The sequence below is a fragment of the Balaenoptera borealis genome (assembly GCF_965194805.1).
Source record: "Balaenoptera borealis genome assembly, chromosome: 3".
Classification (NCBI taxonomy): Eukaryota; Metazoa; Chordata; class Mammalia; order Artiodactyla; family Balaenopteridae; genus Balaenoptera; species Balaenoptera borealis.
This window is the reverse complement of record NC_138866.1, coordinates 1,456,785-1,484,775: the sequence shown is the minus strand read 5'-3', so window position 1 is coordinate 1,484,775 and position 27,991 is coordinate 1,456,785. Positions and strand designations below refer to the sequence as shown.

Here is a 27,991-nt window from a genome sequence, read left to right as displayed (position 1 = left end):
CTTTGCGAAGGGGATGTGCAGCCTTGCGGGGCCGGGCTGGGCCGGGGGCCCGCATCCGGGCGGGAGCTCGCGGGGGCCGGGGTGGAGGAAGCTGGCGGGGGCCCGGGGTGGAGGAAGCTGGCGGGGCCCGGGGTGGAGGAAGCTGCTGCAGCCCCTGGTACCTGAGGGGCCCTAACCAGGGGGAGGCCGACACGTCAGCAGGACTCGGTCCCAGGCGTCCCCCGCACACCCTCAGCGGTGACTGTGTAGGAACAGGACAAGGGCGGCAGGTGGGGGGCGGAGACCACCCTCAGGGTGCGGCGGGGCGGGGCGGAGGCGGCCTCCTCGGGGCGCTGCCGGTCGGCCATCAGCCTCACCAGGAGCTGGTTGGACCAGGTTATTCCCAGGGCCGGAGACACCCGCTCTCCCCCGACACTGAGACAGAAAACAGCCGACTGTCCTGTGCTGTGTGTGGAACCGCGGGTCCCGCCACCCCTGCCCTCGGGCGCCCCACTCACCCCGGCGGCCCGGCTGCCGCACCCCGCTCCTCTGCGAATTCCGTCACCTGGAGGGTCCAGATTGGGGTCAGCGGCGGTGAGGACCCGGCCCCCCTGGCCTCGCCCTCCCCGGGGGCGGAGGGGGGCCCACCTGGTTGACGCACAGCACGGGGCTCCGGAAGGTGCAGCTCAGCCGGCGCAGCTCGGCCCCCAGCGCCTGCAGACGCCGGGCCCTGAGGGCCGAGGCCGCCTGGTCGAACTCACAACGGAACGGGGCTGCCACGGAGTCGATGACCACCAGGCGGGCCATGCCCCGCGACAGCAGCACAGGCACCTTCTCACGCACACACTCCAGCAGGGTGTCCTGGAAGCCGAGGGGAGGTGGCCGTCACCACCCGCGCGGGGGACCCCTCGCCACGCCCCGCCCTGGGCCATCACAGTGGCCGGGCCCCTCCCTTTCAGTGGCCCCGTGCTGGGCACCGACCGCCCGGGCCACCACGGTCACCAGGACTGCCCAGCCCCACCCAGTGGAGGGAGGAAGCAGGTGTGCGGGGACCTGATCTGTCCTGCAACCAGCGTCGCCTCCCACGTGAAGACCCCCGGGCCGCACCCAGGCTGTGCGCTAGGACGCTGACCGGGCCGGTGTGGGGCCTCAGGTGCCCCCAGGCCAGGCCCACCTGCCCCCCAAGGCCCTGCGCGCTGTGCTCGGGGCAGCCCTGTCCCTTGGGGCCGCCTGGCTGCCCGCCTGGACTCGGCCCCGGTGCCCGGTGGCCACACGCTGGCCATCCCGTCAGGCACTCCTGAGAGCTGTCGGGTGTCTGGGATGAAATTCGACTCTGTGCTTGTTAACTCTCCAGGGTGTCTCCAGCAGAGCCTCTCTCTGTGGAAAATGACAGCAGCAGCAGCTGCGGCCTGGAGGACGCCAGCCTTAATGTGAGTCCTGCACCCCTTCCCGCCACCGCAGGCAGCGCTGGGGCATGGGGGGGCCGGGGCGGGGGCAGGGCTGCGCCCGCCTGTTGCAGGGTCGGGACTCCAAGAGGGGCCTAGCTTGGAGACCCCGTCCCCCGGGAGGAAGCCTGGGGCTCTGAGGCTCTGTTTGTGCAGCGGCATCAGGCCCCGGTCCGCACCTCTGGCCTCCCCCCGGGCAGGGCCCCCCAGTCGCTGGGCAGACACCAGCGAGGGCCGGGGGGCCTCCTCCAACCAGAGCTGCTCCCGAAACGGAACTTAGGAATGCTGCCCCCGGGTCTCGGCCGGCCTGGCCCTGACCCGCTGCCGCATTTCGCAGTGAGGATGCGCTGGGAGGATGCGGATGTGCTGCCTGGGGGCGTCCGGAGGGCCCTGTGACAGCCAGGGGACGCTCGCGAGGCTGGAGGGCCTGGAGCGGGAGCCTGTAGCACTGACCTCGCCTTCTCCTGCGTCCACGCCCTGAGCCCCATCACGCTAATCACCCGCAAAGCCACGGCCGCGCTGGGCCCCTAGGGGACGGCCACCTGCCGCCGGTCCACCCCGGGCCGCCCGTGCCCTGAACCAGCACGGGCTCGCGTGCCACCGCTCATCGTGTTACTTCCCCGCGCTATGTGTGATCATGTATTTTACTGTAAAATTTTTAAAAATTAAAAGTTTATACAGTTCATCCTTTACCGGAAATTCTTTTTATAGCAGTTCTTAAATGGGGGAAGGGCCCGGGTGGGTGGCTCTGCGCACTTGTGTTCGGTGCACTGGTCTGTACTCCGTCTCCCATCTCCCTCCTGCAGCCTTTGCTTCATTATTCAGCCCCAAACAATGACCTCAGCTGGCTGCTCCCCCGCCGCCTGCCTGCCCCCTGCCCCCTCCCCAGGGGCCACTGCCCTCTGTGTTCCCACCGCTGTCTGCCCACGGGGAGGGCGCATGACCCGGGGACGGCTTCCAGGTGTGGTGTCGCCCCAGCGGCCCAGCCAGGCGCACTTAGCAATCTGGGGGGCCTTGACAAGGGGACTTTCCCCTCCTTCAGAGGCAGAGGTACAACCCACACCACGGCTGCTGCCGGGCCAGTGGCCTGGACGGCAGGTCCCGTCCTCTGGGCCGTGGTCCCCTCTGCAGCCAGGTGAACAGCCGCAGGAGGCCCTTGCCCGGTTGGGGCCTCCTCTAGGGGGCAGGAGGTGGCGTGTCAGGCGCCCCTCCCTTACCCGCTCTTCCCTTGGGGGTAAGGCTGCCAGAAACACACTGGACGCCCAGTTCAGCCTACGTCCAGGTAACGAGTAGCGCCAGCCTGAGCAGAGCACACAGCCCCCCGCACACGACACGCCGCAGGCGGGCACCGGGGCCTGGCCTTGCGGGTCGTGCGCGTGGCCCGCCTGCGTGGCCGACTTCCCCGCAGATGCTTACCACGTCGGCTGCGTGCTCGATGAAGATCTGGTGGCCAAACTGGATTTTCCTGACCACGTCCCCTGGGACGTCTGTCCGCAGGCACTGCTGCTGAGCAATGAGCTGCTGCAGACGCCGGCTGGGGAAGGCGTCCTCTGTGCACACGAACACGGCCCCTGGGAAGCCACGGGGCGGTGAGCAGCGGGGGGCCCGAGGCCGCCCCCCCCCCCCCCAAAGGCCCTCCTTCCTGCACTGCCTCTCGTGGGTCTGCCCCTCCGACCCGGCACGGGGGCCGGCCGGCGCCCACCTCTCACCGTGGGCCCCTCACCGCCGGAACTGCACCCTGTGGGTCTGCCTGCCCTGGGCTGTCCGAGTGGGAGCGAGGGGAACTGTAGGGGCTCCCGGCTTTCAGAAACGCCCCCTCCTGCAGACACAGGGAGATGCCCCTCCCAGGCCCTGCTGGGCGGATGTTGCCTCAATTGCACTGTCAAGGCTCCTCCTAAGGTTCTGGGCTACCTGGTGGTAACTGTCTTTGCTGCGCCTGGAAAAGCCAGTAAACAAAACACAGGCGATGCATCACCAGGGGCCTGGAATCCCCACCAGAAGGTACCCCCGGTGTCCTGCGCTGAAAAGAACCAGGGGCCACCAATTCTCAACAAAGGCCCCAGGACAGTTCAGTGGGGAAAGAGTAGTCTTTTTAAAAAACGGGGCGCTGGGACAGAGACACCCACATGCAAAAGGATGAAATTAGACCCTTACCTCATACCATATAGGAAAACTAAATCACAATGGATCAAATGTGAGAGCCCAAACCATAAAACTCTTACAAGAAAACACAGGGGTAAATCTTATGACCTTGGATTAGGCAGTGGATCCTTAGATGTGACACCAAAAGCACAAGCAAGAAACAAACTGGACATCATCAAAGTGAAAAACTGTGCTTTAAAGGACACCAACAAGAGAGAGAGAAGACAACTTAAGAGAGAAGATACTGCAAATTGTTTATCTGATGAGTTTAGTATCCAGATTATATAAAGATCTCCTGCAACTCCACAGACAAATGACCCAAGCTTTTAAATGGGCAAGAGATTGGAATAGACCTTTCTCCAAAAACACACGAATGAGCAGCAGCATGTGAAGAGATGGTCAACGTCACTAGTCACGAGGGGAATGCAGTCAGCGCCACAGTGACAAACCACCCACACGGGCATCAGAAGGACAAGCGTCGGCTCAGACGTGGAGGGACCGGAACCTCCTACATCGTTGATGGGAAGGAAAACGGTGTAGCCGCCGCTGAGAACAGTCTGGCAGTTCCTCAAAGAGCGAAACACGCAGCTACCATACGACCCAGCAATCCCACTCCTAGGTGTCCACCCAAAGCCACGCACGAACAAAAGGTGTGAACAACCCACATGACTGTCAACGGATGAACGGGTAGCTAAGTTGTGGTCTGTACACGTGATGGAACATTATTCAGCCCTACAAAGGAATGAAGAACTGACACATGCTCCAATGTGGGTGAACCCTGAAGACATTATGCTGGGTGAAAGGGCACATTTGCATGATCCCATTTATTTGAAATGTGCAGAACAGGCAAATCCATAGAGACAGGAAGCAGATGGGTGGTTGCCAGGGGCTGGGGGAGGGGAGAGTGGGGAGTGACTGCTCATAGGGATGGGGCTTCTTTTTGGGGTGATGAAATGTTCTGGAACTAGATAGTAGCGGTGGGTACACAACTTTGTGAAAATGCTAAAAACCACTGAGTTAAATAAAGAAAAAAGGCCTCAGGACTTCCCTGGTGGCACAGTGGTTAAGAATCCGCCTGCCAATGCAGGGGACACGGGTTCGAGCCCTGGTCCGGGAAGATCCCACATGCTGCGGAGCAACTAAGCCCGTGCGCCACAACTACTGAGCCTGAGCTCTAGAGCCCGCGAACGACTACTGAGCCCGCGAGCCACAACTACTGAAGCCCGTGTACCTAGAGCCCGTGCTCCGCAACAAGAGAAGCCACCGCAATGAGAAGCCCGCGCACCGCAACAAAGAGTAGCCCCCGCTCGCCACAACTGCAGAAAGCCCGCGTGCAGCCAAGAAGACCCAATGCAGCCAAAAATAAATAAATAAATAAATAAGAAAGGCCTGTGATCTGGCGGTGCGCTGGCTGAGCCCCATCAGGACTCTCAGGGCCACGGCGAAACCTACCATTCCTCTCGCTGTACCGGTCACGGCACCGCCCCGGGGAGGGGACCCAGAGAAGAGGCAGAAGCACCGACACCACGTCCGCACGCCCTATTTGTGAGTGTGTAACTTTCATTTTGACCTGATTCTGTTTCAACAGACTTTCAAACTTGGAAAAGAGATGCAAGATGGAAGGAGAAGCACCGTCTGACCGTGTCAGTGGTGAGCTCCCGACCCTTGGGGCCTCCCTAACCTTCCCTGGCACGTTCCAGCCCATTCCCGGGGGCAGGGCTGCCTGGGGAGCCCCCGACGTGGCCGAGACCCTCGTCACAACGCCGCGGCGCCCGTGTCCTCCACATCTTGGGAGAGGCCTGGACAGAAGGTTCACAGCCAAACCCAATCGCACGGCCCTCGAAGCTCCTCGCCCCACACCCCGTCGGGCGTCTCACTGGGACAGGTGAGCGGGGTGCCCGCCCACAGAGGGGCTTCGAGAAGCTGGCGGGAAGGCGGCCCAGCATTTGAGGGTCGGCGGGGAGGAGCTCCACATTTTCTGAAGCGCAGGATCCAAAATAACTCCAGAGCCGCTTGGCCATTCTTTTCAAAATTGGGGCTTTCAGACCTGCTTTGGGAAGTCACTTTCTCAGGAAAATGTGCCTCAGGCCCCACATTTAATGTGGTCACAGTGGCCGTGGGCCAGGCCTCTGCAGGAGACACGCCGCTTTACGGAGTCACCCCAGGCCGGCTCTGTCCCGCCTTGGCCAGGCCCTGGGGCTCTGCACTTTCCCTCCCACCGAGGGGCCCGTGGCCCCCCTCCCACTCCTGAGGCAGGAATCGCAGAGCGGTTGTGAAGACAGAGACTGGAACGTGGAAAACGGCCCCCAGGGGCAGCCTCTGGCCTCGATGGCAGGTGCCCGCGAGGTGACAGGTCAGGACCCCTGCCCGCCCCCCGAAGTGGCCGCACTCACCGGCCCCCAGGCCTCCGTGTCGCCGCGGGAGCTGCACGGCCAAGCAGAGCTGCAGCGCCAGCTGGGTCTTCCCGGCGGAGCTGCGTCCGGCCAGCTCGGTGATGCCGTCCAGCGGCAGCCCGCCGCGGAGGAGCCCGTCCAGCACGGGGCAGCCCAGGCTCAGGCGCTGGTGCTGCTCGGGGAACTGCTCCTTCCGCCGCAGCAGCTGGAGCGCTGGGTGCGGGGAAACGACAGGTGAGCCCAGCCCCGCAGGAAGCCCCGCACAGGTGCCCCCGTGCCCCGCTCCTCCAGCCAAACCCCAGGGCACCGGGCACCTGTGCAGACGCTGCTTCCCCGCAGGTGTGAGGAGGCCGCCCTCAGCAAGCGCTGCACGTCAGGGCCGGAGAGGCGGGTCAGCCTCTGCAGGTCTGGTCCAGAAAGATGCAGAACCTCCTTTACTGACCTCAGTTTGGCTGAAGGTATAGAATCAATTACAGGACAAGGTCAGACACGGTAACACACGGCGACACAGCAGGGACAGCAGGTGTCCTCCAGTTCTGGGGGCCTGGCGGGCAGGGGCCAGTCCACCTCTCCCTGAAGTTGCAGGGACCCCCAGACGGAGGGTGACCATGACGGGATGGGAGGGAAGGGGCCTGGGGAGGCTCGCGTCTTGGCTGCAGAAGCCGGATGCTTGGGCCTCTCCCTGGTGCCGGGAGCAGCGGCCTCCGCCTGGTCCCACGCCCGCCTGGACACGTCTCCCAAGACAGGTCTGTGTGTGCACAGCCTGGGAGGGGCCCGGGCCAAGTCGGGGGAACCATGCACGAGGGAGAGGCCGCAGGAGGGGATCCAAACGAACATCCACTGAACCAGGCCACGGGATGGCCAGTGGGGTGAACAGACAAAAGAAGAGGCAGCATGCTGGCGGCAGTATCGCGGAGGGCTGGGTTACAGGGTGAACAGCCCGAGGGAGCTGGTGTTTCATGAGGAAAATGAATAATTTTGAGCTTAGATAAACATATTACTTTCAAACGAGTAGAAAGAAAAAAAATACGCTAAAAATATATCCAACCAATCCAGAAGAAAGCATAAAAGAAAAACAACACAAAAAAAATAGGACGAACAGCACAGCTTAATAAGGGAGAGTTAAACCTAAATTCATCAGGAATTACCTTAAATACGTATGCACTGAATGCTTCAGTTAAAAAAAAAGACTGAATGAAAGGGGAAAACAGAACTACTGATGTGCCCTTAGGATGGAGGAGCAGGACGGCACGCTGCTGCCGAGCCCTGCGTGCACTCAGGGCCCCTGTCACCTGCTAACAAGCACCTGACGTCGAAGCATCCCTCACAGACACCCCGGGAGACAGCGAGAACAGAGGGGGGTGCAGGGCGCCAGCCAGGCTGCGGAGGAGCCAGTGCAGCGTGGGGATGGACGCGCCCAGATGCCAGCGGACTCGGTGGGCTGGCCAACCCTTTAAGCATTTAGAAAAGAGCCACCGCTGCCTGACAGACCTACTGCGACGTGGGAATAATCAGAAGTACAGAGGAAATGCGGCGCATGAAAAAAGGAGGCAACCACTAACTTTGGGGGGAAAAACCAGAGATGGTACAAGAAAGGAAACAGTCATAACCCCGGGTTCAGTGGCAGCCATTATGTCCCCAGTCACAACTCTGATGGCTAATGGGACCCAAACTGTGTTCCAACTGTGGCGGGAGGTGTGGAGGAATTAGGGGCACACGGGCACCAGCCAGCCCTCACCTCCAAAACAGGAGGCCTGTGAGGACTCGTAACACAGACAAATCACACACAGCAACATAAGCTCACTCGTCAGCCACCCAGATATAAATACAACAAAGTTGCTAAAAGACTCCTAAGTGGTAAGTAGTTCCGTTTCACTTTTCAGACACCATGTGTGTATTGCTTTGATGAAAATGAAATTAACTTAAAAGAAGTCCTTTCAGTTAAACACACACACACAACTGAAAAACCTGCGGCACATTCCAGCATCAGGGCGTTGATCAGCACCAGCTGTCCTGGGTCAGTAACCAGAGGGTCCCCAAGGCTCAGACAGGCAACCTTGTAAACCTGTTCTACATAAGATGTGTATATATGTACGTTCATACTTTTACACAATCACTTTATATAAACATCAGCAAACACACCTTTCTTAACTGCAGCAATAATTCTAGGATTCAGGTCCAACTGATCCAAATCCATTTTTTCAATGGGGTGACCATAGAGATGGACGAACGCCCAGGGACACGAATTCTGACGTGCTTGTCGTCCCCTCGAGCAGCCCGGGAGCCGAGTGCAGCAGAGTGACCGAGCCCGGGTGCGCGGTTCCCTTTGTGATAGGGCCACACCGTCAGCCCTGAGCCTGGAGAGGCTTCACTGCACCAGGAACAGCACTGAGAGACGTCTAAGGTGGCGCTTCTGTCCGGGCAACTGTTCGGTAACTCAGAACCTAGGACTCAATCCACACACAGATGCATCTGAAGAGACCTTGCATTCTGAAGGTCAGCCCGCTCCATCCCCCGCAGAAAGTGGGAGAAACCGGCTTGTGTCCCAGCCCCACGCCCTCCAGGCCAGGGGCGCCCTGCCCTGACCCACCTCTCTGGGGTGACGGCGCCGGATACGGTCAGAGGCCTGTGTGCGCTGGGCTCACCTGAGTGGAGCCTGCTTTGCATTCTCCGGTGTGAGTTCCCTTAAGTGTGTCTCCATGGCGATCTGGAAAGAGCAGAAAAGGCCACGTGTGGTGGATCTCAGAGGACGCCCAGGAGGTCGGAACCGCTGCCCCAGCAGAGAACAGCGGACACCGAGTCCGGCCCGGCCTGCAGCCTGCCCCCCCGCTGGCAGGAGGGGCAGCCGGCGGCGTGTCCACCCAAGACGGCACAGCCGGGGATGCAGCAGGGCAGCGACACTAAGGCTGCAGCCACTCAGCAGAGGCCAGGCTCAGCGTCCAGCAGCAGCAGCGAGGCCCGGGCCTCTGGACGGTGTCAGGTCGCTCCGGAAGCTTAAAGAACCGGGCCGTGTACACCCCCTCATCTGCGGTCTGCTCAGGGAGCCCCTGGAGGCAGCTGCTGGGAGGGGGCAGCACGAGGCTCTGGGGCCCACAGCCCGGGCAGGGGGTCTCCGGGCCAGCAGGCTGCTCCCACGTTCTGCTGGCGCAGGGGGTGGGGGGCTCCCAGGCCAGCTGCTCGGGGCAGGGCTGACAGTAAATACTGCTGAGGCCCTCAGGACAGAAGGGCGGCCTGAGTGCAGGGCCCCGGTACCAACTGCAAGGCGGCTGGGGGATGTTGAGTAGCTAGGAGTGCACCCTGAGGCCGTGTGGGAGACGCCCGGGCATCAGACATCCGGACAGAACACCAACCTGGGTTTGTAAATTCTAGAGGAAGTGCGTGTGTTCTTCCCCTGGACTTGTGGGAAGCCCCCGGCTCTGAAGCGGGGAGCAGGCTCTGAAGTGGGGAGCAGCGAGTGGGCTGGGGTCTGGATTCTGAATGACGGGGGGAGGGAGCCTGCGTGGGGACACAGCCAGGAGGTGCCTGTATATAAAGCTCGGATTCTGACGAGCAGCTGGACACGGGGCAGGAAAACCAGCGGGTGACCACCAACCGAAGGGCCTCAAGCTTCCGTGATGGGGGGGTAGGGCCCCCAGAAGCAGAGTGCCCACTGACGGAGCACCCGCTGGGTACCCGACACCAGCCCAGGAGCTGGACCAAGAGCCTCAGGCAGGGGCCCGGGTGAGCCAGCCACCCTCCAGGTCTGTGCTTCTCCAACCGGGGACAAGCATGTGCCCAGGCAGCGCCCAGGAGCAGGCACGGGGCGGCCTGGACAGAGCGCAGCAGCTTCCAGGGGCATCTGAGTGCAGGTACCGTTTCAGGGGCACAGCTAACGGCGGGCGCCGCTTGGTGAGTGTGAAGGCGCATCAACTCTTAGGGCCCAGCTCGAGACTTCGAGGAAACTCCAGTTAGGTCCCTGAGCCTTCCCAGGTGGAATCACTTTCCTGTATCTCTGGGACTCTGGGGCTCTCAGGGGGCCTGAGGACCCCATGCCGCCAACACACGCTGGGACAGGAAGGCGGGGCCGCGGCAGATGGGCCCACCTCCACCCTGGGGGCAACACTCAGGTTTCCGGCAGCTTTCCTTGACTCAAACTAAGGACTCAAGGGTTAGAGAATGAGGGAAGATCTCCTTTCAAAACTAATGCACTAAAATAAATGTGTTCAGGGCCTCTCCCGCTCAACCAGACAGCCACGCAAAGGAACCGGAGGGTTGGTCGGGGTGGAAGGAACCAATCCCCACACACTGAAACTGTTCATTCTTTCTCTGGTCAAGTTCGGAGCTAAATTCAGGCAAACTACATACAGCTCCACTAATGTTGCCCTAAAATCACTGAAGGTAATGAAAGGTCGAGGGCTGACATTTATCAAACACTTAGTCTCTTCCAAGCGCGTGACAGGTATGAACTCAAACTTCACACCAGCAATATTATAACCCTGTTTTGCTGGTGAGAAAACAGAAGCACAAAGTGGTTACACGACAAGCTTAAAGTCATGCAGCCAGCAAGCGGCTGGCCTGCGACGCAGGTCCAGGCTGTGTGTTCTAAGCCCCTGACCCAAATTAGCCCGACCCTGAGTTTACACGGCCCACCTGTTAACAAATCCAAAGGGAATCGTTTGGTCTCCATACTCTGCAGAACTCGGTTATCCAGAGGCTGACCTGCCCGGGGGTGTCCAGCCCTGTTGGGAGCAGCCCACCCTCAAGGCTGGGCATCTTTTCCGGCTCCCCCTCCCACAAAGGGACCAACGAGCACTCCTTCATCCTGGGGCTGCTGGGAGGAAGCTTTCACCTGGGACCTTGGGTGGCCACACAGGTCCTCCCACGCCTGGGCCACCTCTGTGGTTTCTCCAGAACTGGCCAGCCTGGACTTCTGGCCCCCCTCGCTTCTCAGGATCTTCTTCTGTCTCTGGGAACCTCTTCTCTCTTCAGCCCCTGAGGCTTTGAGCACTCCCCACTCCCCCAGACCTGGGTGTCCAGTAGACCCCGCCTTGGCCGTCCGATGAACCAGGGCGCCCTGCAGACGCACCCTGCCACCCACGCGCATCTGCTCTTCCCACCGGGTGCTGCATCCCCGAGGTTGTCCACCCCCCACCCTCTCCCGCCCCACCCCACGGCCCCTGGACTGCTGCCACAGCCCAAAGTGGCCCTGCAGCTCTGCGGGCTGACGGCCCCAGGACCGGGCCCCTCCTGCCCCAGCCCCGCTCGCCAGCCCGCGCGGCACCGGCCCCGGGCTCCCTCCCGCCGCCGAGACTCGCTCGGACCCTCACTCGTCCCCTCGCTCGGCTGTGCCTTCTGCCCGCCCGCCCGCGGGTGCGAACCGCGGCTTGGGGCATCGATGACGCGCGACCCCGTCCCCGCAAAGCCCCAGGAGGAGGGTCGCGCGGGAGCCGAGCTGCGCTCTCGGTGCCCAACGCCACCCCTGCCTCCATCCCGCCCCGGACCACGGCGACCACTCCTCCCACTCACCTAGACCGCGCTCCACACGCTTCTTCGCGCCGTCCTACCTCTCGCAGCCTACTCTTCCAATGAGCGCCGGGCGCCCCGCGCCGGATACGCCAATCAGAGATGAAGCGGCGCCCACGTCGCCGACTAACTGGCCAATCCAAAGTCTCAATAGCCCCGAGGGGGCGGAACGTGCTCGGGCGGGCCCTCAATGCCTATTGGTGGCCGACCGCAGGGTGGCAGGGAGGTACCCTTGCGCCAATTGGAGAGCGCAGCGACGGGGCGGACACCTGGCGGCGATTGGTCCGAGCTCCGTGCTTGGCGTGGGGATTGGGCGCGGGCGCTGTCAGTCGCGTTGGTGGGGCGGGGCGGGGCGGGGCGGGGCGGGGCTCCCGGGGGGCTAGGGCCCGGTTGCGGGCGGCGGGCGAGCGCTGGGGCGGCGTCATGTCCTCCGAGGTGACCGCGCGCCACGACGCCAAGAAGCTGGTTCGCTCCCCCAGCGGCCTGCGCATGGTGCCCGAGCACCGCGCCTTCGGCAGCCCGTTCGGCCTGGAGGAGCCGCAGTGGGTCCCTGACAAGGAGGTAGGTCGCGGACGCCCGTCAGCCCCGGGACCGGGTCCGCGCCCCCTGTCCCCTCCCCGTGCCCCCAACCCTCCCCGCGTCCGCGCCCCGCGTCGGCTCCCCGGGCCCGCCCTGCCTCCCCGACGCCCCTCCGCAGCCCGACCCGCCCTCCTCTCCCCGCGCACCCCGGCCCCGGAACTGCCTCCTCCGGGCGGCCCTTCTGTCCTCCCCACCCCCAAACCCGGCCGCCCTCGGGACCCCTGCCCCGCGCCCTAGCGGAGCTCCCGGGCTCCACCCCTCCCGGGCCACGGGTACTCTGCCTGGCCTGGTTTCTTTTCGCGGGGCGCCCAGTCTCCCCCGCTCTTCAGAAACTGCCCCCCGAGGTTTCTGTGACCCTTCACAGATCTCCCTTCCTGATACGACCCGGGCTTTGCCCAGCTGCGAGGTCATCTGTGGATTCCTCCACATCCATTGGTTGAGCTGCTGGGCTGGAACCTTTGAGACAGTTGCGACCCCCTCCCGCGAGGGAGGAGAGGAGGCCCGTGTTTGTTTATTTATAATCAGCGCTCTGTGTAGGGGACTCTCGCTGTGTGGACTGCCCGGCGGTGGTGTCTGAGGGAGTCTTGGGAGTGAGTACGCGCGTCCAGGTGGGGCGTCTGGAGGGCGTCCTGCCTGGGGAGCTGCACCTGCTCCCAGAGGTGAGGGGCGCGGCGGGGCGTGAGCTCTCCCGTGGGCGGGGTGAGGGCGGAACCTCTGAAGGCCCTTTTGTGCTGTGCCACAGGGTTTGGACTGGATCCCATAAGCCGGTTATTCTCAGCTATGCTAAACCAGGCGGAAAAACTTCTCGCATTCCTGTAAATCACAGACGTCCCAGAGACATAAAAGTAGCACGATTTTTGAAAATGCTTTAAGTTGCATCTCTTTCCAGCATTCCGATTGACCACTTTTCCTTCCTCCCTCTAGAATCACGGTTGGCAGGCGGCACGTTTTCTGCAGGGGGGCGAAGGGGAGGATGCGATCAGGTGTTTTCAGGGCACTGGCAGTGAAGCGCCCAGAGCTCGTAGGGGCGGTTGGGCCAGCCGCGGGGAGGTCTCAGCGCCATCCTGCCAGGGCTGCCCTTTTCTCTGGTCTCCTGGTCACCGAGTTCCTGCAGGCCAGTGCACAGAGAGGGTGAGATGTTGGTGCGCAGGCGGGTCACTGAGCTGGCCCAGGCCACGTCCTCTCTTCCTCTTGGGTTTCTGCTCGCCCTGTCTGTGCTCTTTCTCTTTTGCATTTTTCCTCCTGGCGTTTGCAGTCTTTGAAATCACAGAACATACCTTTTCTCGCGTGGTCTCCTTGGTTAGTGCTGTTAAAAAGTGATTAAAGAGAAAAAAGGTAATATCACGACTCTCGTTCTCCTAAGTGAATGCATGTTCCGGAGCTCTTTTAACTGCATCAGTGAGGGAGCCGGACAGGTGTTATCAAGGTTCGAAGAGAAGTCAGAACCGCACAGCCTGACCTGGAAGGAGGCGGGTGAGGGCAGGAGCTAGAGGCGAGTTGGTCTATTCCATGGCGGGGGAGGGGAGCTGGGACAGGGACATACTGTGTCTGCAACATCTCCACTTCACTGAGTGGGCACCAAGCGTGTCCTCGAGGCCAGGTCAGAGTGTCAGTCTTTTTCCACTGCTGTCCCCCGAGGACCCTCTTTAGACATTTTTCCCCCTGATTGATCCCCCATGAAATGTCACAGCAGTGGATATGTCCACTTAGGGACCATATGTGCAGGAGAACACCCCTCTGGACGATGTGCAGTTTTCCCCTGCAGCCCGCAAGCTGCTCTTCAGTTAACCTCTGGGTCCCCTGTGCCAGCCCTCTTCAGGGCCCTTTGCTCTTTCCTGAAATGATTGTTTCGCAGGTTGTACTGCATGTGTTGTCCTTCTTTGCGGGTCTGGTGTTGAGGTGCGTCTGGAGCCCTGCCCACCTGTCTGGGGGCTCTCGGGAAAGTGATCAGGTTGGGTGGGTGTGCTTGGATCAGCGTGGCACTCCCTCCTGTAACAGAAGTTTTGTTCTCATGTTGGAAGGATGGCGGGGTGCCTTCCAGAAACACGCCCCCAGTTTGCCATCTGAGCAGCCAAAGAAGGCCCTAGAGGCGGAGGGAGCTCAGAGTGGGGAGGAAGTCTCCAAGTGACCGTGGACAGTTTCTCCTCTGAGTTTGAGGAAGTGCGTGTTGAAATGTACTGGGGAACGTCCTAGAGTCCAGAAGTGACCAAAGGAAGTGTCCGGAGGAAAAGAAACTTGGAGTGGGGCAGTTCGGGCTGGGAGAGTCGGGATGAAGTCTGGCCTTGGTTGCGGTGGCTCTTGGCGCGGGCGTGGGGGGCTGGGGGCTTGCCCTGCTGCTCGCTTGGCTTGGCGGCACTCGGGCCTGTCCAGTGCTTCTGGGACCCATGACCCTGGTGTGTGGGGAGGGGACTCAAGTGTGGAGATACCAGTGCTGAGAAGTAGGTTTACTTGTGGTTTGGGACGGGCGGTGGCGGGGCACAGGTGGAGCATGGCAGGGGGCGACATGCCGTCCTCAGCTTCGCCCGCCCCCGCACTCAGCTGTGGGTGGATGAGCGTCACGGCTGTGTGCAGCCGTCCTGCGTTCTTCGTCCCGGCTGTCTTCTTCTGGGTCCATCAGCGGCCAGCCTGTTGCCCATCTATCACCTTTTTTTTTTTTTTTTTTTTAAGTTTATTTACATGTGGTCTTCTCGTTGTGTTGCCATTATCAAAGTGGGATTCTTTTTCTTTTTAATTGATTAATTAATTAATTTTTGGCTGCATTGGGTCTTCGTTGCTGTGCGCGGACCCTAGGCGCGTGGGCTCAGTAGTTGTGGCACGCAGGCTCAGTCGTTGTGGCTCGCGGGCTCAGTAGTTGTGGCTCGCGGGCTCAGTAGTTGTGGCTCGCAGGCTCTAGAGCACAGGCTCAGTAGTTGTGGCGCATGGGCTTAGCTGCTCCACAGCATGTGGGATCTTCCCGGACCAGGGCTTGAACCCGTGTCCCCTGCATTGGCAGGCAGATTCTTAACCACTGCACCACCAGGGAAGCCCCATCAACTGTTTACTCAGTGCCTGACCCTGTGCCAGCTTGGTAGCTGGGGCCCACAGGGGCATCCCTTACAGATGTTGGAAAACATGGGGATGTGGGTACGTCTGTAGCTCTCAGCTTCTCAGAGGGGTTCCTGCCCCAGAAATAACTGAGACTCACTTTCCTGGTGTCTCTATGCTCCCTGGGAGCTTGTGAGGTGGGGAGGCAGTGGCGGGACGGGGAGGAGGCCTGGGAACAGCTTGGGCCTCGTGTGACTGCCGTCCGAGTGTTCCATGACCAGGAGAGTGGGCTTAGGGGTGGGCCGTCTGGGCACACAGCCGTAAGGACTTGCTACAAGTAGCCCCAAATACTGCATTTTATCGCTGGAATCCGGGCAGTTTTGTAGCCCCTTTCTTCCTGTCCTGGGCGCTGGGTACAGCCAGTGATGACAATGGCTCTGCACTGTCACTGATGTCAGGTGCTCTGCAGATGCAGAACCGGGGAGTAGAGAGCACAAGTGTGTCAAACAAAAACAAGGTGAGGGGGCTTCCCTGGCGGCGCAGTGGTTGAGAGTCTGCCTGCCAATGCAGGGGACGCGGGTTCGGGCCCTGGTCTGGGAGGATCCCGCATGCCGCGCAGTGGCTGGGCCCGTGAGCCACAACTACTGAGCCTGCGCGTCTGGAGCCTGTGCTCCGCAACAGGGGAGACCGCGATGGTGAGAGGCCCGCGCACCGCGATGGAGAGTGGCCCCCGCTCGCCACAACTGGAGAGGGCCCTCGCGCAGGGGCGAAGACCCAACACAGCCAAAAATTAAATAAATAAATAAATAATTAATTAAAAAAAAATTAAAAAAAACAAGGTGAGGAGAGATTTGTGTCCCACAGGGTCACTGTGGGGGGAGGTCTGGCCCAGGGCCCTGCGAGCTCTCCAAGGGCAGGTGGCAGGGCTTGCTCCATGGGAGGGGCAGCCCAGGCTAGAAGGGAACGGGGTGGGAGGGGCAGGTGGTGTGATCTGACAGCGGATCAGGGGCTGCACCACCCCAGGACAGCCTGTCTCAGGCTGCGGGGTGGGTCAGAGTTCAAGGCCTTGAAGGAAGGAGAGATTAATGAAGGTTTTATCAAGTCAAGCTTGTGGGCACTTTGTTCCGATGGACGAGTCAGCCCGTCCCATCAGCAGTCCGCGTGTGGCTTGTGGTGGGTGGACAGGGGTGTCTGTTAGTCTTCTCTAGAGCAGGTGGGGAGGGGCCCTTTGCAGGACGTGTTCCCAGAGCATTGTGGGCGGCGTCCCCGGTCTCTGGTCTCCTGGCCTCCGGGATCCCAGGCGGGGGTCCCCCGTGGTGAGGAGCCAGGAGAGCTGCCCACGGCCCCTCGGGCCGGCGGGGCGCTGCTGCCAGTGTCGGGAGAAGGCGGGTTCCTGGCCGTCCTGCGGGACACGGGCAGTGGCCGCCTCTCCTTCCTGGGATGTGGTGTCTGCACCTGCTGTTCCCTGTTTGATGGCTCTGGGCTTTGTCCTCGGAGGTGTTCTGTCCCTCCCCTCCTTCCCTCAGGCGCCCCACCCACCCCCGTGAAAGCATCTGTTGTCAAATTCATCTCAGTCCCAGGGCTGCTGTGTGTCTGCTCTTCGTCCCGTGAGCTGGTTTCTAACATTTTATTGGTTCCCTCATTAGTTAATGAGTTAAATGTTTTTTTTTTAATTTATTTTAATTAATTAATTTATTTTTGTTTGCGTTGGGTCTTCATTGCTGCACGCGGGCTTTCTCTAGTTGCGGTGAGCGGGGGCTACTCTTTGTTGCAGTGCGTGGGCTTCTCATTGCAGCGGCTTCTCTTGTTGCAGTGTGCAGGCTCTAGGCGCACGGGCTTCAGTACTTGTGGCACGAGGGCTCAGTACTTGTGGCGCACGGGCCCAGTTGCTCCGTGGCATGTGGGATCTTCCTGGACCAGGGCTCAAACCCGTGTCCCCTGCATTGGCAGGCGGATTCTTAACCACTGCACCACCAGGGGAGTCCATGAGTTAAATCTTTGACATGGGTTCATTTTATATTTGTAGGAGTTATGCTTTTACTCTTTAAAAACGGTTGTTTTTCAACAAAGATACAGTAATACATGTAATTTGTAACTTATTTTTATGATTTATTTTTGAGGACGCCTTTTTCTTTTTAATTTATCTAATTAATTTATTTTTGGCTGTGTTGGGTCTTTGTTGCTGTGCGCAGGCTTCTCATTGCGGTGGCTTCTCTTGTTGCGGAGCACGGGCTCTAGGAGGAGGAAGCTTTTTTAAAAAAAATATTTATTTATTTATTCACTTGTTTGTTTCGGCTGTGCCGGGTCTGAGTTGCGGCATGCACGTGTGATCTAGTTCCCCGACCAGGGATCGAACCTGGGCCGCCTGCGCTGGGAGCCCAGGATCTTACCCACTGGACCACCAGGGAAGTCCCCTAGTAGCCTGAGAAACGGTCTAGCGTGTGAGCCAGGCGCAGCCGGGCAGGTGTTGTCTCTCCCAGCGCCGCCAAGGACAGCGTGGGAGGAGGCGTGACTGCCCTTTGCCGCTCCAGCCTCAGAGGGAGGGTGGGCATCTGTCCCCAGATCTGTCCTTTTTATAGTAACTTCTTTTTAAACACTCCTTTAAACTCTCCAAACTCTCTCTTCCGACTCTTCTACTTTGAGGGGAGATGCCCTGTCGGCCGTCCTGATGCGCTGCCCTGGGCACCCCCAGGGCTCCCTGTGCTGGAGTCGGACAGCAGGTCGGCAGAGACCGCGGGTCTCCAAGCAGCCCTGTGGCCCAGCCTCTGCCTTCGGCCGCGTGCTGGGGTGGACCCCACGATCCCCGAAGGCCCCCTTCTGCCCTGAAGTCTGCCATCTGGGCCCGGCTTCGTGTGGCCCTTTCTGGTTTCTCCTTTGATTGCTCGTAATCTCCTCACTTTCCCACCAGAAAGCACACCCCCAGCCTCGTCTGAACTCTCCTGCGTCGGCAGGGTGGGCACGAGTCAGCTGTTGCTCTCCTGGCTCAGCGAGGGGTTGAGGCCGCTGGGCTCTGACCCTGGGGCTGCAGCCAGGAGCGCGCTCGGGGTTGGGTGTTGCACTAGTGGCTGTCTGTGCCGCCCCCCGGCTCCCCCGTCCTCTCGTGGGCGTCCAGGGGACCCTGTGGAGGCCACCCTTACCACTGGCTTCCTCCCAGCTGTGGGGCGGGGGTCCTGGGGGTGAGCGCAGGGGCCCCGGAGGTGGGCTGGAGGCTCCACCGTTGACACTGTTTCACTCGAGGACGAGGACGAGGACGAGGACGGCCCTGCTGGTCCTACCACCCGTCCTGGCAGGTGGGGAGCGGCCTGGGGCAGCCTGGGGGGGATCAGGCAGCATCTGCGTGTGTGTCTGTGTCTCTGTGCCTGTGTGCGTGTGCTGTGTGTGTCTGTGCCTTAACCTGCACCTCGCATGAAGGGCCCTCACTGAGCTCCTGCGGGTCCCGGTTCTCCCTTGCAAGTGTGCCTGTCTGTGACGCCAGCCCCAGCCCACCCTAGCGGCGCCGCGGTGACACACAGGCCTGGGTGCGATGTAGTCTGAGAGGCTGGAACCCAGGCAGCTTTTGTCACACATGGTGCTGGTGGGTTGCTCACACCTGGTTTCTGGACTCCGTCTCCCCAAACAGCGGTTTCCCGGAACCCCAGAGCCTCTGGGTCCAGGTCAGGTGCACGGGGCCTGGTGCTGGGCCTCGGCCTGGGCTTTTTGTTTCCTTTCGATGCAGCTGGTCTATCAGACAAGGTGTGAGTTCTTTGGTGGTAATTTTACTCTCATATCTTCACCAGTTGCTTTATTTCCTTATTTAATTTTCTTTTCATATCAAATTGTTCTCTTGATAACTTTAAAAGCTTCTTTTATATAATCCACAGGAAACTTACCTTATTTAAAAGCCTGTACATTTTCTGAATAACCTCGTTGGTTATTTAGATTAATACAAAACTTCTAGATCACTAATGTTTTTAAGGGAGCGAATTTTATTTATTTATTTATTTAAAAAATTTATTTATTTTTGGCTGCATTGGGTCTTCGTTGCTGCGCACGGGCTTTCTCTAGCTGTGGTGAGCAGGGGCTGCTCTTCGTTGCGGTGTGCAGGCTTCTCATTATGGTGGCTTCTCTTGTTGCAGAGCATGGGCTCTAGGCGCACGGGCTTCAGTAGTTGTGGCATGCAGCCTCAGTAGTTGTGGCTCGTGGGCTCTAGAGCACAGGCTCAGTAGTTGTGGCTCACAAGCTCAGTAGTTGTGGCGTGTGGGCTCAGTAGTTGTGGCTCACGGGCTCTAGAGCTCAGACTCAGTAGTTGTGGCACATGGGCTCAGTGGTTGTGGCACGTGAGCTCAGTAGTTGTGGCTTGGGGGCTCTAGAGTGCAGGCTCAGTAGTTGTGGCGTGTGGGCTCAGTAGTTGTGGCTCACGGGCTCTAGAATGCAGGCTCAGTAGTTGTGGCTCACGGGCTTAGTTGCTCCGCGGCATGTGGGATCTTCCCAGACCAGGGCTCGAACCCGCGTCCCCTGCACTGGCAGGCGGATTCTTAACCACTGCACCACCAGGGAAGCCCCGGGAGCAAATTTTAAATCCTGCTGTGGTCTTAGTTTAGAAATTGGTCTCTCAGTTGCCTAGATGCGAGCCTCCCGGCGAGGGTGGGGCAGCCCTGGGCTCCACGTCCCCGCCGTGGGTGCAGGACGCGCATAGACTCGGGAGGCAGCTCTCGCACTGGAGCCTGGCCTGATGCTGGTGGTCCCGCCGGCTTTCCCCGCATCCAGTGGATTCTGTGGCTGGCAGATGTGTGAGGTCACAGGAGAGCGTGGCAGACAGATGCCCTGCCATGGGTGGAGGCCCGAGGGCCAAACACACGCAACGTTCCAGAACTGACAGCAAGAGGCAATGGCAGGGGCTGGTGGAAGCAGCTGCACTGTGATTAGCCAGTTCGTGCCTGACGCCGGCAGGGACTCTGTGGATGGTTCTGGAGGGCCAAGGTGGGCCAGGCCCTGTGTCCCAGCCCAGAATGCAGCGTAAGAGCAAAGAGAAAATAAGGAAACGTTACGGGATCTCAGAATGCTTAGACACCAGCCCAGGGTGGGGCCGTGGCCGTGTAGAGCTGGGTGGGGCTGGGGGCCGGCCTGGATGCCTGCCCTCCCACGGAGAAGGGCACACTGCGTGTGGATGCCAGGCTCCTTCCAGAAGCTTCCTCAGGGTCCCGGCCTCATGGTGGGCCCTGGCTCCTGCTGTGTATTTCCTCAGAGCGACAGACACGGCTGAAGGTGCAGGCCTGGGGGCGGGAGGGGTGCAGAGTAGGGGTCAAGGTCAAGCACTGCGCTGGCAGAACAGGGAGGATGGGGAATGAAGCCCGGGCGGCGAGTGGGTTCTGGCTGCCCAGATTGAAGCCAGGCAGTGAGGACGAAGGGCAGGACCCTGGGGTCAGGCCGTGTTGGCCAGGACTGACTGGGGACTGGCCAGGTTAGGGTCGCGTGGTGGTCAGGGTGTCTGGCTCCCTGACGGTGGCATTTTACTGTCACTGTGTCATCGGGGTGAGGTGGCACATGTGTCCAGGCGCAGCCTTCCCACCGTGGATGCTGAGCCTTGGCGGCGCGGGGACAGTCTCTCCGCACTTGGTGCCAGGATGGGAAGAAACCCTGTGTCCTGTGTCAGATGACAGGTCTGAGGGCCTCCGCGTGGTTGGTTGGTTTGGTGATAATGTGGCTGTTTCCGGCCCTGGGCCTCGGCCTGTCCTTGGAGCACTGTCCCCGGCCTCCCCGCTGAGCCCCGGGCGTTTGGGCCCTCGTAGCACCCTTGCTGGCTGGACGCTGCCCCAGCTCAGCAGACCCACTGCGCTTCTCCGCGCGGGGACCCGGTGTAGATCACTTTCTGCTGCGGCATCGCATCATCTCACGGCCGATCCTGAGTTCCGGCGACAGGACGGGGCTCCCCGAGGAGCTGACCGCGTGGCCTCGGCAGCCGGGTCCTGACGCCCTGTCACCTTCTCTTCTAGTGCCCGAGGTGCATGCAGTGCGACACCAAGTTTGACTTTCTCACCAGGAAGGTGAGCTGCGGTGGGGCGGTAGGGGGAGTGGGGGGTGGGAGTGGGTGCTGTCTGTCGCGGAGCCTCGGGGACAGTGGCGGCCTGGTTGGCAGGCGGGGGTCCGGCCGCTGGGAAACCACTGGGACCCTCGAGGAATCTGGTCGTGGATGCCGGTGGCGCGGGTCTCCGGGGGTACTCACTGCCTGCCCCACGTCTCCAGCACCACTGTCGCCGGTGTGGGAAGTGCTTCTGCGACAAGTGCTGCAGCCAGAAGGTGGCGCTGCGGCGCATGTGCTTCGTGGACCCCGTGCGGCAGTGCGCCGAGTGCGCCCTGGTGTCCCACCGGGAGGCCGAGTTCTACGACAAGCAGCTCAAGCTGCTCCTGAGCGGTGAGCACCTGGGGCCTCGTGTCTGTCGTGTGGTGGCTGCGATGCTGTGACGCCCTGCCTGGCCTCTGTCTCTGCGGGGCGCCTGCTGCAGGCTTGGGACCGCTGGTTGGGACTCCAGGTGCGGCCCCGGCCGTCCTGGGACATGGTGGTGGCGAGAGGGCAGCTCTCTCCCCGGGCCTGCTGCCCCCTCCCCGTGCCTGCTACCCCCTCCCCGTGCCTGCTGCCCCCTCCCCGTGCCTGCTACCCCTTCCCCGGGCCTGCTGCCCCTTCCCCGTGCCTGCTGCCCCTTCCCCGGGCCTGCTGCCCCTTCCCCGTGCCTGCTGCCCCCTCCCCGTGCCTGCTACCCCTTCCCCGGGCCTGCTGCCCCTTCCCCGTGCCTGCTGCCCCCTCCCCGTGCCTGCTGCCCCTTCCCCGGGCCTGCTGCCCCTTCCCCGTGCTTGCTGCCCCTTCCCTGTGCCTGCTGCCCTCTCCCGGGCCTTGGCAGCCTAGCCCCCCCGGCCTGCGGGCCCCCTCCCCCTCCTGGCAGCAGGGCGGGTGGTGCTGCCCAGTGGCCCCCGAGCGCTGGGGGAGGGTCGGCGCCCTGTGATCCAGGCCCTTGGGAGGTAAGGCCCCTGGGAGCCCCAGGCAGCGCCTTTTATTTCCGCTGTTGAACCCCAACCCTGTCACGGCCTTTCCGCCTCAGCCGAGGGCACCGCAGAACAGAGCTGCCACCTGTCTTGCTTTTCTTTTGTCCTCTGTGCGTGTCCCCTGGTGGGCTGGCCTGGAAGGGGAGGCAAGAAGGGAGCTGCCGGGGCCTCATGTCTGGTTTTCATCCCCAGGAGCCACCTTCCTCGTAACTTTTGGAAACTCGGAGAAGTCAGACACGATGGTCTGTCGTCTTTCCAGCAACCAGAGGTAAGAGCAGGTGCTGCTCGGCACTGACGCTCTGTCGCTCCGGGCCTGAAGTGGTGCGGTGTGGACACCCTTTGTTTGCTGCAGGTACCTGCTTCTGGACGGGGACAGTCGCCACGAGGTCGAGGTCACGCGCATTGCCGCCGTGCAGATGCTCACAGAAGGCTTCCCTCCTGGAGGTGAGTGCCGTGTGGCACCGGCCTGGGTGACTCTCGGGGTCTGTGGGCCGTCCTGTTCAGCCGCGGCAGGGGCTTGTGTTTAGTGAGTGGCTGTAGGAGCTCACCAGGCGAATGGGGCTTAACGTGTAAAACAAGCGGGGACTCTGCTCTTCTGTACGTTTCACTTACTGTCGGGCTCGGGTCAGGGGTAAGGCTCCGGCGGCAGCTGGCATCGGCCCGATTCCCCGATGCCTGGAGTGTTGCCCGCCCAGCACCACGGCCCCCAGGGTCTGCGGGGACAACCCTCCTCCTGGAGCTTGCGGAGCGCTTAGCCTATTCTGGATCTTTCCACCTAAACTTCCGCACTTCAGCAGCTGTCCTTCCACGGAAGTGGAGTTGGTGTTCCGTGTTGGGTGCAGCGTGCTGAAGAAACCCACGTGACTTAGTCCGTCTTGCTTTCTGTTTTCTGATGGGCTCTTGCTTGTTCTTCTCTCCTGCCGGCCTACCTTCTTGACGTAGAAAAAGACACGCACACTTACACCAGCCTCCCGGGGAGCCAGCCCGTCTCCGAAGGTCAGCTCCCCGCTCTCCGCCGCTCTCCTCTCCCTGCCCCCGCGCCGGGCCGCGCCTCCTCCAGACCCTGCTGTGTGCTGGGGTCCACGCCGAGGCTCTCTGTGAAACACACATTCTCTTCTTTTGGTTGATTTGAAGGACAGTTGGGTCTAAGACGGGCAGACAAAGCATAAATGAAGCAATCTATCTCATCTGCTCAGTTCTGCGCTCCCAAGGGGAGCCCTACGCATTGTTTCCTAACGTCCCCATGGCATCCGCTGGGCCTGAGCGGGCCACGCGAGGGGGGCGCGGGCGGCGGCCCTCCCCAGCGCGCTCCCGTCCCTCCGCAGCGCGCTCGCTCCCGTGTTCTCTCGTAGGAGCCTCTCTGCGCTCCTGGGCCTGCAGGTGGCGAGGGAAGCGGGCCGGCGCCGCGTTTGCCCCCCGTGCCCGAGCACAGGCTTGTGCGTGGCGGCACCTGTGCTGCGCCGTGAGTCGAAGGTGCGGAAGTCATGGTCCGGAGAAGCGGGGGGCCACCCCCCACCCAGGCCGGGGCATCCCTCCGTGTCCTTCCCGCGTGTGGGCGGGGCCGAGGGCTGGTGGCGCCACGCGCCCCCTTGTGGCGGTGCTGGGAGGACAGTGAGTCCTGCTCTGCCCAGGCTTCCGGAACCGTTAAATGCCCAGAAAAATGTGTTCCCGAGGGGGCGGGGGCGGGGGCGGCGGCCACAGCAGCGTCGCGCACTTTCTGTCGAGGCCCAGGTACTTGCGTGCAGCTCTGCCGGACAGACTCAAAATGCGACAGCAGTCATAGGAGCCACGGAAACGTGGCCTGGGCCAGTAGAAGTCTGCTTACGGGAGCGGGGGGTGGGCAGAGCACAGCCTGCCTGCCCCAGAGCCCGGGGTGGGGGGCACTCCTGCAAGGAGCCCAGGCGGGGACAAGCCACTTGACACCCAGGGTCAAACCGTGGCTTATGAAAGGTCATGGAGGGCGTCCCAGGCTTTGGGTGGCGGGGCACTTCCAGCCGGATCGACCTCCCGGTGGGCTGGGCCTCTCCCACCCAGCACCTGCTCCCCTGCCGGCCTGCGTTTGACTCTGAGACCTGCGTCTGATGGAAGGGATCTTCTGAGCTGGGTAACTGCTCACAACGGAGTTTTCCTCCCAAGTCACAAAGTAGAACAGCTGTAGGCAAACTCCACTGTGAGGCTTGGTCTCCTTGCCACTTTTCTGGCTGCAGTTGTGACAGAAGGGCCGTCTGTTCCTCCAGCTGTTGGTTCTCAGAGCAGGTGCTGGGGTCCCGTCGTCATCCATGGCGTCACAGCCCAAAGGCGGGCAGTTGTCCCAGCAGGCCGACCCCACATGGCATCTTTTCGGGAGCTCGTGTACTAGAATGGGGTGTTGGTGGCACTTGGGCCCTCCGCTTTGACCCTGGCTCTCCAGAGTAGGGTGGGGGTGAGGCCAGCGTGACAGGCAGGGTGCAGCCTGGGCAGCCCTCCCGACGGCACCGCGCCTTCTCCCTGGGTTCTCGGCCATGTGGTGCCGAGTGTTTGTCCCGCCCTGTGAGCTCGGGCTCATCCGCTGGGCAGCCCCTAGCCCAGGCCCTGCTTCCAGGCCGCCTCCATCCGAGGCCAGCACCAGGGCTGGGGAGGAGGTGCCCCAGCCAGCACATCAGGGCCGGCGGCACCCTGGGCGCTCAGCGTCCCCTCGGGCATCCTTACCTTGTCTCCCCGCTCCAGGAGGCAACGCGCGGGCCACAGGCATGACCCTGCAGTACACGGCGCCAGGGGTGGAGGGCGTGACGCAGCTGAAGCTGACGGCCGGGGAGGACGCAAACGGCAGCAGAAGGCAGGCGACAGCATGGCTGGTGGCCATGCACAAGGTACCGTGGGCCCGGCCCTTCTGCTCAGAGCACTGCCCACCTTTCCCAGAGGGAGGCCCGCCGCCTGCCTAGCCGGGGCGCCCCCACTGGCTTCAGCCAGGCACACGCATTTATCTCTGGTCACCTTGCAGGCTGCCAAGCTTCTCTACGAATCTCGGGACCAGTAACGCCACGCGGGCTGGACAGTCTGCTAGGGGCAGCAGCACCTGCTCGCCGAGCACGCACAGGCGCAACTAACCCTACACGTGCTGGAAACGCAACTCAAGTACTCGGAGCTTACTTAGTGCAATATGTACACAGTTGATTAATGCTCAGAACACCTCGTGCTTTAGAATTTGTCTCTTATCGATGCGTAATTGGGGTGGGAGAGACTGAGCTACACTACTGCTAAACTCTTTTTAGCATAATCTATACCATGTTTTTATGAGTGCCCAAGTTTACTAGATGGTTCTCGTCCCTTGATGTTCGTTCCATTAATTCTTCCACGGAAGTGATCTGGGCAGTGGTAACTCGGCCTGATTTGTACTGGAGCACATCTCACAGACTGCCCGTTCGTGTGTCACTCATCTGGGGCTATGAACAAACCTTTGCTACTTCACAGGGGAAGGAACAAGATTTGTGTTTTGTACTTTTCACTATTTCCCTTTATTAAAATAATTGTACAACAATTTGTATATAAAGCTTATGATTAAAACCTATTTTGAAAATACGGATCAGGCCTCACCTCGCTGTGTCCAGACAACCTGAGCTTCGTGCTCAGCTCAGTTCTGGCTCCAGAACACAAGACTCACAGCCTCCGGCGAGAGACAGCGGTTTATTGTGTGCACGTTTACATGGCATCAGCGGAGAGAGACTGCCCTGCAGGGTGTTCGCTTCTCATCAGCACACTGTGTACACAATCAATCAATCAGTGCTTAAAGGTAGGCGACTACAACAAGAATCTACATGTGTCTATACGTAAATTACACACAAGACTCGTACATGGAAAATAAGCTCAGGGCCTGGATTTTAATGAGAGAAAAAAACATTTCCAACATGGTTCTGACAGTTTCGAGTGGTTTAGTCAAAAAATAGTTTTGGTATATAAAAGCCTGTACGTACAATTGACGCTTCAGGGAAGCGCCTTACTTGCTTCAAGTCTGGAACCAGGCAGAGGTTATGGTGTCATGGCCGGGACCGGGGAGCCGGGGCCCTGCCCTCCCGCCCCTATAGCCGCCCCGTGACTTTGCAGGCGTCCCCGTGTCCACCGCCTCCTGGCCCGCGGGTTGCACAGCCCTCGGCAGAGCACGTCCACACCGGGAGGGGCGAGGACCACACCGGGGCAGCAAGAGGCTGCAGAGAAGGCAGTGCTGTGCTGAGACTCCTGACCACGTGTCACTCGCTCTTAAGGTCCCTCGTGTCCATGGCCTGTCGGTGACCTAGACTGAGGCCCGGAACAGGAAGTGGAGCCCATACACCAGGCACCACCGCTGGACCGAAGTCTCCACACGGGGGCTCCTCTGGTGATGAAGAAACGCATGTGGTGAGGATGAGAAAGGTGCCCGGGTTTCTGTGATTTCCAGTCAACAGGAGGGCAGGGCTCTAGCGAGGCGACGCACCTCACAGCAGCTACAAGTTTTCATTGTTGGGGCTGGGGTGACACCGGGAATGAGGGACGACGGCCTTGGGGCCCAAGTCTGTGACAGCATTCGTCTTCCGTGGCAACCGACCAGGGGTTAATTACAGGGCTTCTTACTGGCAACAGGGGCGGTTGTTTAGAAAGCTGGGTATTTATTCGGATTTACAGTAACTGGCAAAAGTCGGTCTTCTTGGAGGTGAAGGTCTCTCTCCCAGCTGCGGGCAGACCGGAGAAAGGGCCTCACCTAGAACCTGCCGGGGTTTCACATTGTGGACGCTGTCTGCTGAAGGGAGCACCAGTAAAGCCATGTCTAGCTTCAGCTCCCCGGGGAAATGGCAGAATCACCTCTTCAGTGGCTCCTTGTCGCTGGAGAGCCCGTGCGGTGCTCCAAAGGGAAGTTCAGGCCAGTGTTCGCTGTCGGGGTTTGATCCGTGGGTACAACTGGGAAGCAAGGGACAGGAGTTAGGACAAGGGGACGACCCACTGGACAGGAACCCCGTCCAGAGGCCAGGCTGCCCTCAGAAGGCCGCACACCAGCTCCTTCAGGCCGAAGTTCGGCTTGTCACCCTCGTACGGAGAACTTCCCAACTCCCAGGACACCCCCTTCCTCTTCCTCTCAGAGCACTCGACACTGACGCTGTCTGCAAGGCCCCTAAAGGTGCCTGGCAGGCCCACGGTGTCCAGCGACTGTGTCACGAAAGCATGTGCCAGCCCCACCGGGCACGGAGCACGAGAGCAAAGGCACGGCCCTGCCAAGGGTCTGAGGAAGCATCAGTGCAATGCAGAGCAGCAGCCTGCAGCCGCCCTGCCCCCCACCCCGTTACAGGCCCCACGAGCAGAGCATGCTGTGAGCAGCCCCTGTCGGGGGGCTCCGGCCTCCCCATGGGCCTCCTCGAGAGCAGATGCCCCCCCACGGCTCCCACGAGGCTTGGAGAAAGGCAGTCTCCAGCCCGCAGGACTGGAGCCCAGGCTACGCCCACGGCAGGAGGAGGGGACGGCTGGCTCCGCACGGGGCCCCAGGGGCAGCGCGGAGTGCTTACCCCCAGCAGGGTTTTGGGCACGTAGCCCTCCCGGTCCCCCAAGCGAGCCCACCACCAGTCGGTCTCACTCTCGTCCTTGCGCCTCAGGACGGTGAGGGCGTCCCCTTCGTGGAAGGACAGCTCGTCGCTGTTCTGGGCCTCGTAAGCCCACAGAGCGTACACCACGCCTTTGTTCATCACGCCCAACTTCTCCTGCACCCCTGGGACGGAAGAGCAAACGGTCAGGTCTCCGTGGAGGGCGGGCTGCAGAGGGAGCCGCGCAGCGGGATCGGGAGGGACACGCTGCTGTCCTTGGGCAGCCCGGCGGGGGCCGCGGTGGAGCGGTCAGAAGCCAGGCCAGCTGCCGCCCTCCGCTTAACACCAACAGCCCCTTCCACGTCCGAGCAAGAGGACCGTGGCGGAA

The 27,991-nt window shown here is 61.1% G+C and overlaps 4 protein-coding genes across 18 annotated transcripts in view; 2 read left to right on the top strand and 2 right to left on the bottom strand.

Annotated features, from left to right (window-relative positions):
• KLC1 (kinesin light chain 1) overlaps positions 1 to 2,116 on the top strand; it is a 58,704-nt gene extending 56,588 nt beyond the window's left edge. For all 10 annotated transcript variants that reach the window (XR_014243373.1, XR_014243374.1, XM_082387837.1 and 7 more), the window contains 2 exons: positions 1,334 to 1,409; positions 1,762 to 2,116. Coding sequence is in view for 8 of the 10 variants with exons in the window: in XM_082387837.1 (XP_082243963.1) it covers positions 1,334 to 1,409; positions 1,762 to 1,764 (79 nt within the window). In the remaining 2 variants the exon portion in view is untranslated. The remainder of the gene's footprint in view (positions 1 to 1,333; positions 1,410 to 1,761) is intronic.
• Positions 96 to 11,779, bottom strand: XRCC3 (X-ray repair cross complementing 3). Its single transcript, XM_082387870.1, has 9 exons — positions 11,465 to 11,779; positions 8,550 to 8,666; positions 8,102 to 8,403; positions 6,274 to 6,411; positions 5,960 to 6,172; positions 2,841 to 2,995; positions 628 to 840; positions 498 to 544; positions 96 to 414 (listed from the first exon to the last, which is right to left on the bottom strand). Exons 3-9 carry the CDS (start codon positions 8,154 to 8,156, stop codon positions 195 to 197), a joined length of 1,041 nt encoding a protein of 346 aa, XP_082243996.1. The 5' UTR covers positions 8,157 to 8,403; positions 8,550 to 8,666; positions 11,465 to 11,779; the 3' UTR covers positions 96 to 194.
• Positions 11,780 to 11,828: 49 nt separating this feature from the next.
• On the top strand, positions 11,829 to 25,639 carry ZFYVE21 (zinc finger FYVE-type containing 21). Of its 5 annotated transcripts, XM_082387628.1 has the most exons (10): positions 11,890 to 12,022; positions 12,578 to 12,699; positions 21,037 to 21,087; positions 21,287 to 21,455; positions 22,274 to 22,349; positions 22,434 to 22,525; positions 23,024 to 23,077; positions 23,434 to 23,554; positions 24,788 to 24,930; positions 25,062 to 25,639. In XM_082387628.1, exons 3-10 carry the CDS (start codon positions 21,049 to 21,051, stop codon positions 25,232 to 25,234), a joined length of 867 nt encoding a protein of 288 aa, XP_082243754.1. In that variant the 5' UTR covers positions 11,890 to 12,022; positions 12,578 to 12,699; positions 21,037 to 21,048; the 3' UTR covers positions 25,235 to 25,639. The 5 variants fall into 5 exon arrangements, with proteins under 5 accessions (XP_082243752.1, XP_082243753.1, XP_082243755.1 ...); XM_082387626.1 differs by lacking the exon at positions 12,578 to 12,699 and having other exon boundaries at positions 11,829 to 12,022; XM_082387627.1 differs by lacking the exons at positions 12,578 to 12,699; positions 23,024 to 23,077 and having other exon boundaries at positions 11,829 to 12,022.
• A 273-nt stretch (positions 25,640 to 25,912) lies between these two features.
• PPP1R13B (protein phosphatase 1 regulatory subunit 13B) overlaps positions 25,913 to 27,991 on the bottom strand; it is an 83,723-nt gene continuing 81,644 nt past the window's right edge. For both annotated transcript variants that reach the window (XM_082387600.1, XM_082387601.1), the window contains 2 exons: positions 27,589 to 27,788; positions 25,913 to 26,989 (listed from right to left, as the gene is read on the bottom strand). In XM_082387600.1, the coding sequence (XP_082243726.1) occupies positions 26,948 to 26,989; positions 27,589 to 27,788 (242 nt within the window). In that variant the 3' untranslated portion in view covers positions 25,913 to 26,947. The remainder of the gene's footprint in view (positions 26,990 to 27,588; positions 27,789 to 27,991) is intronic.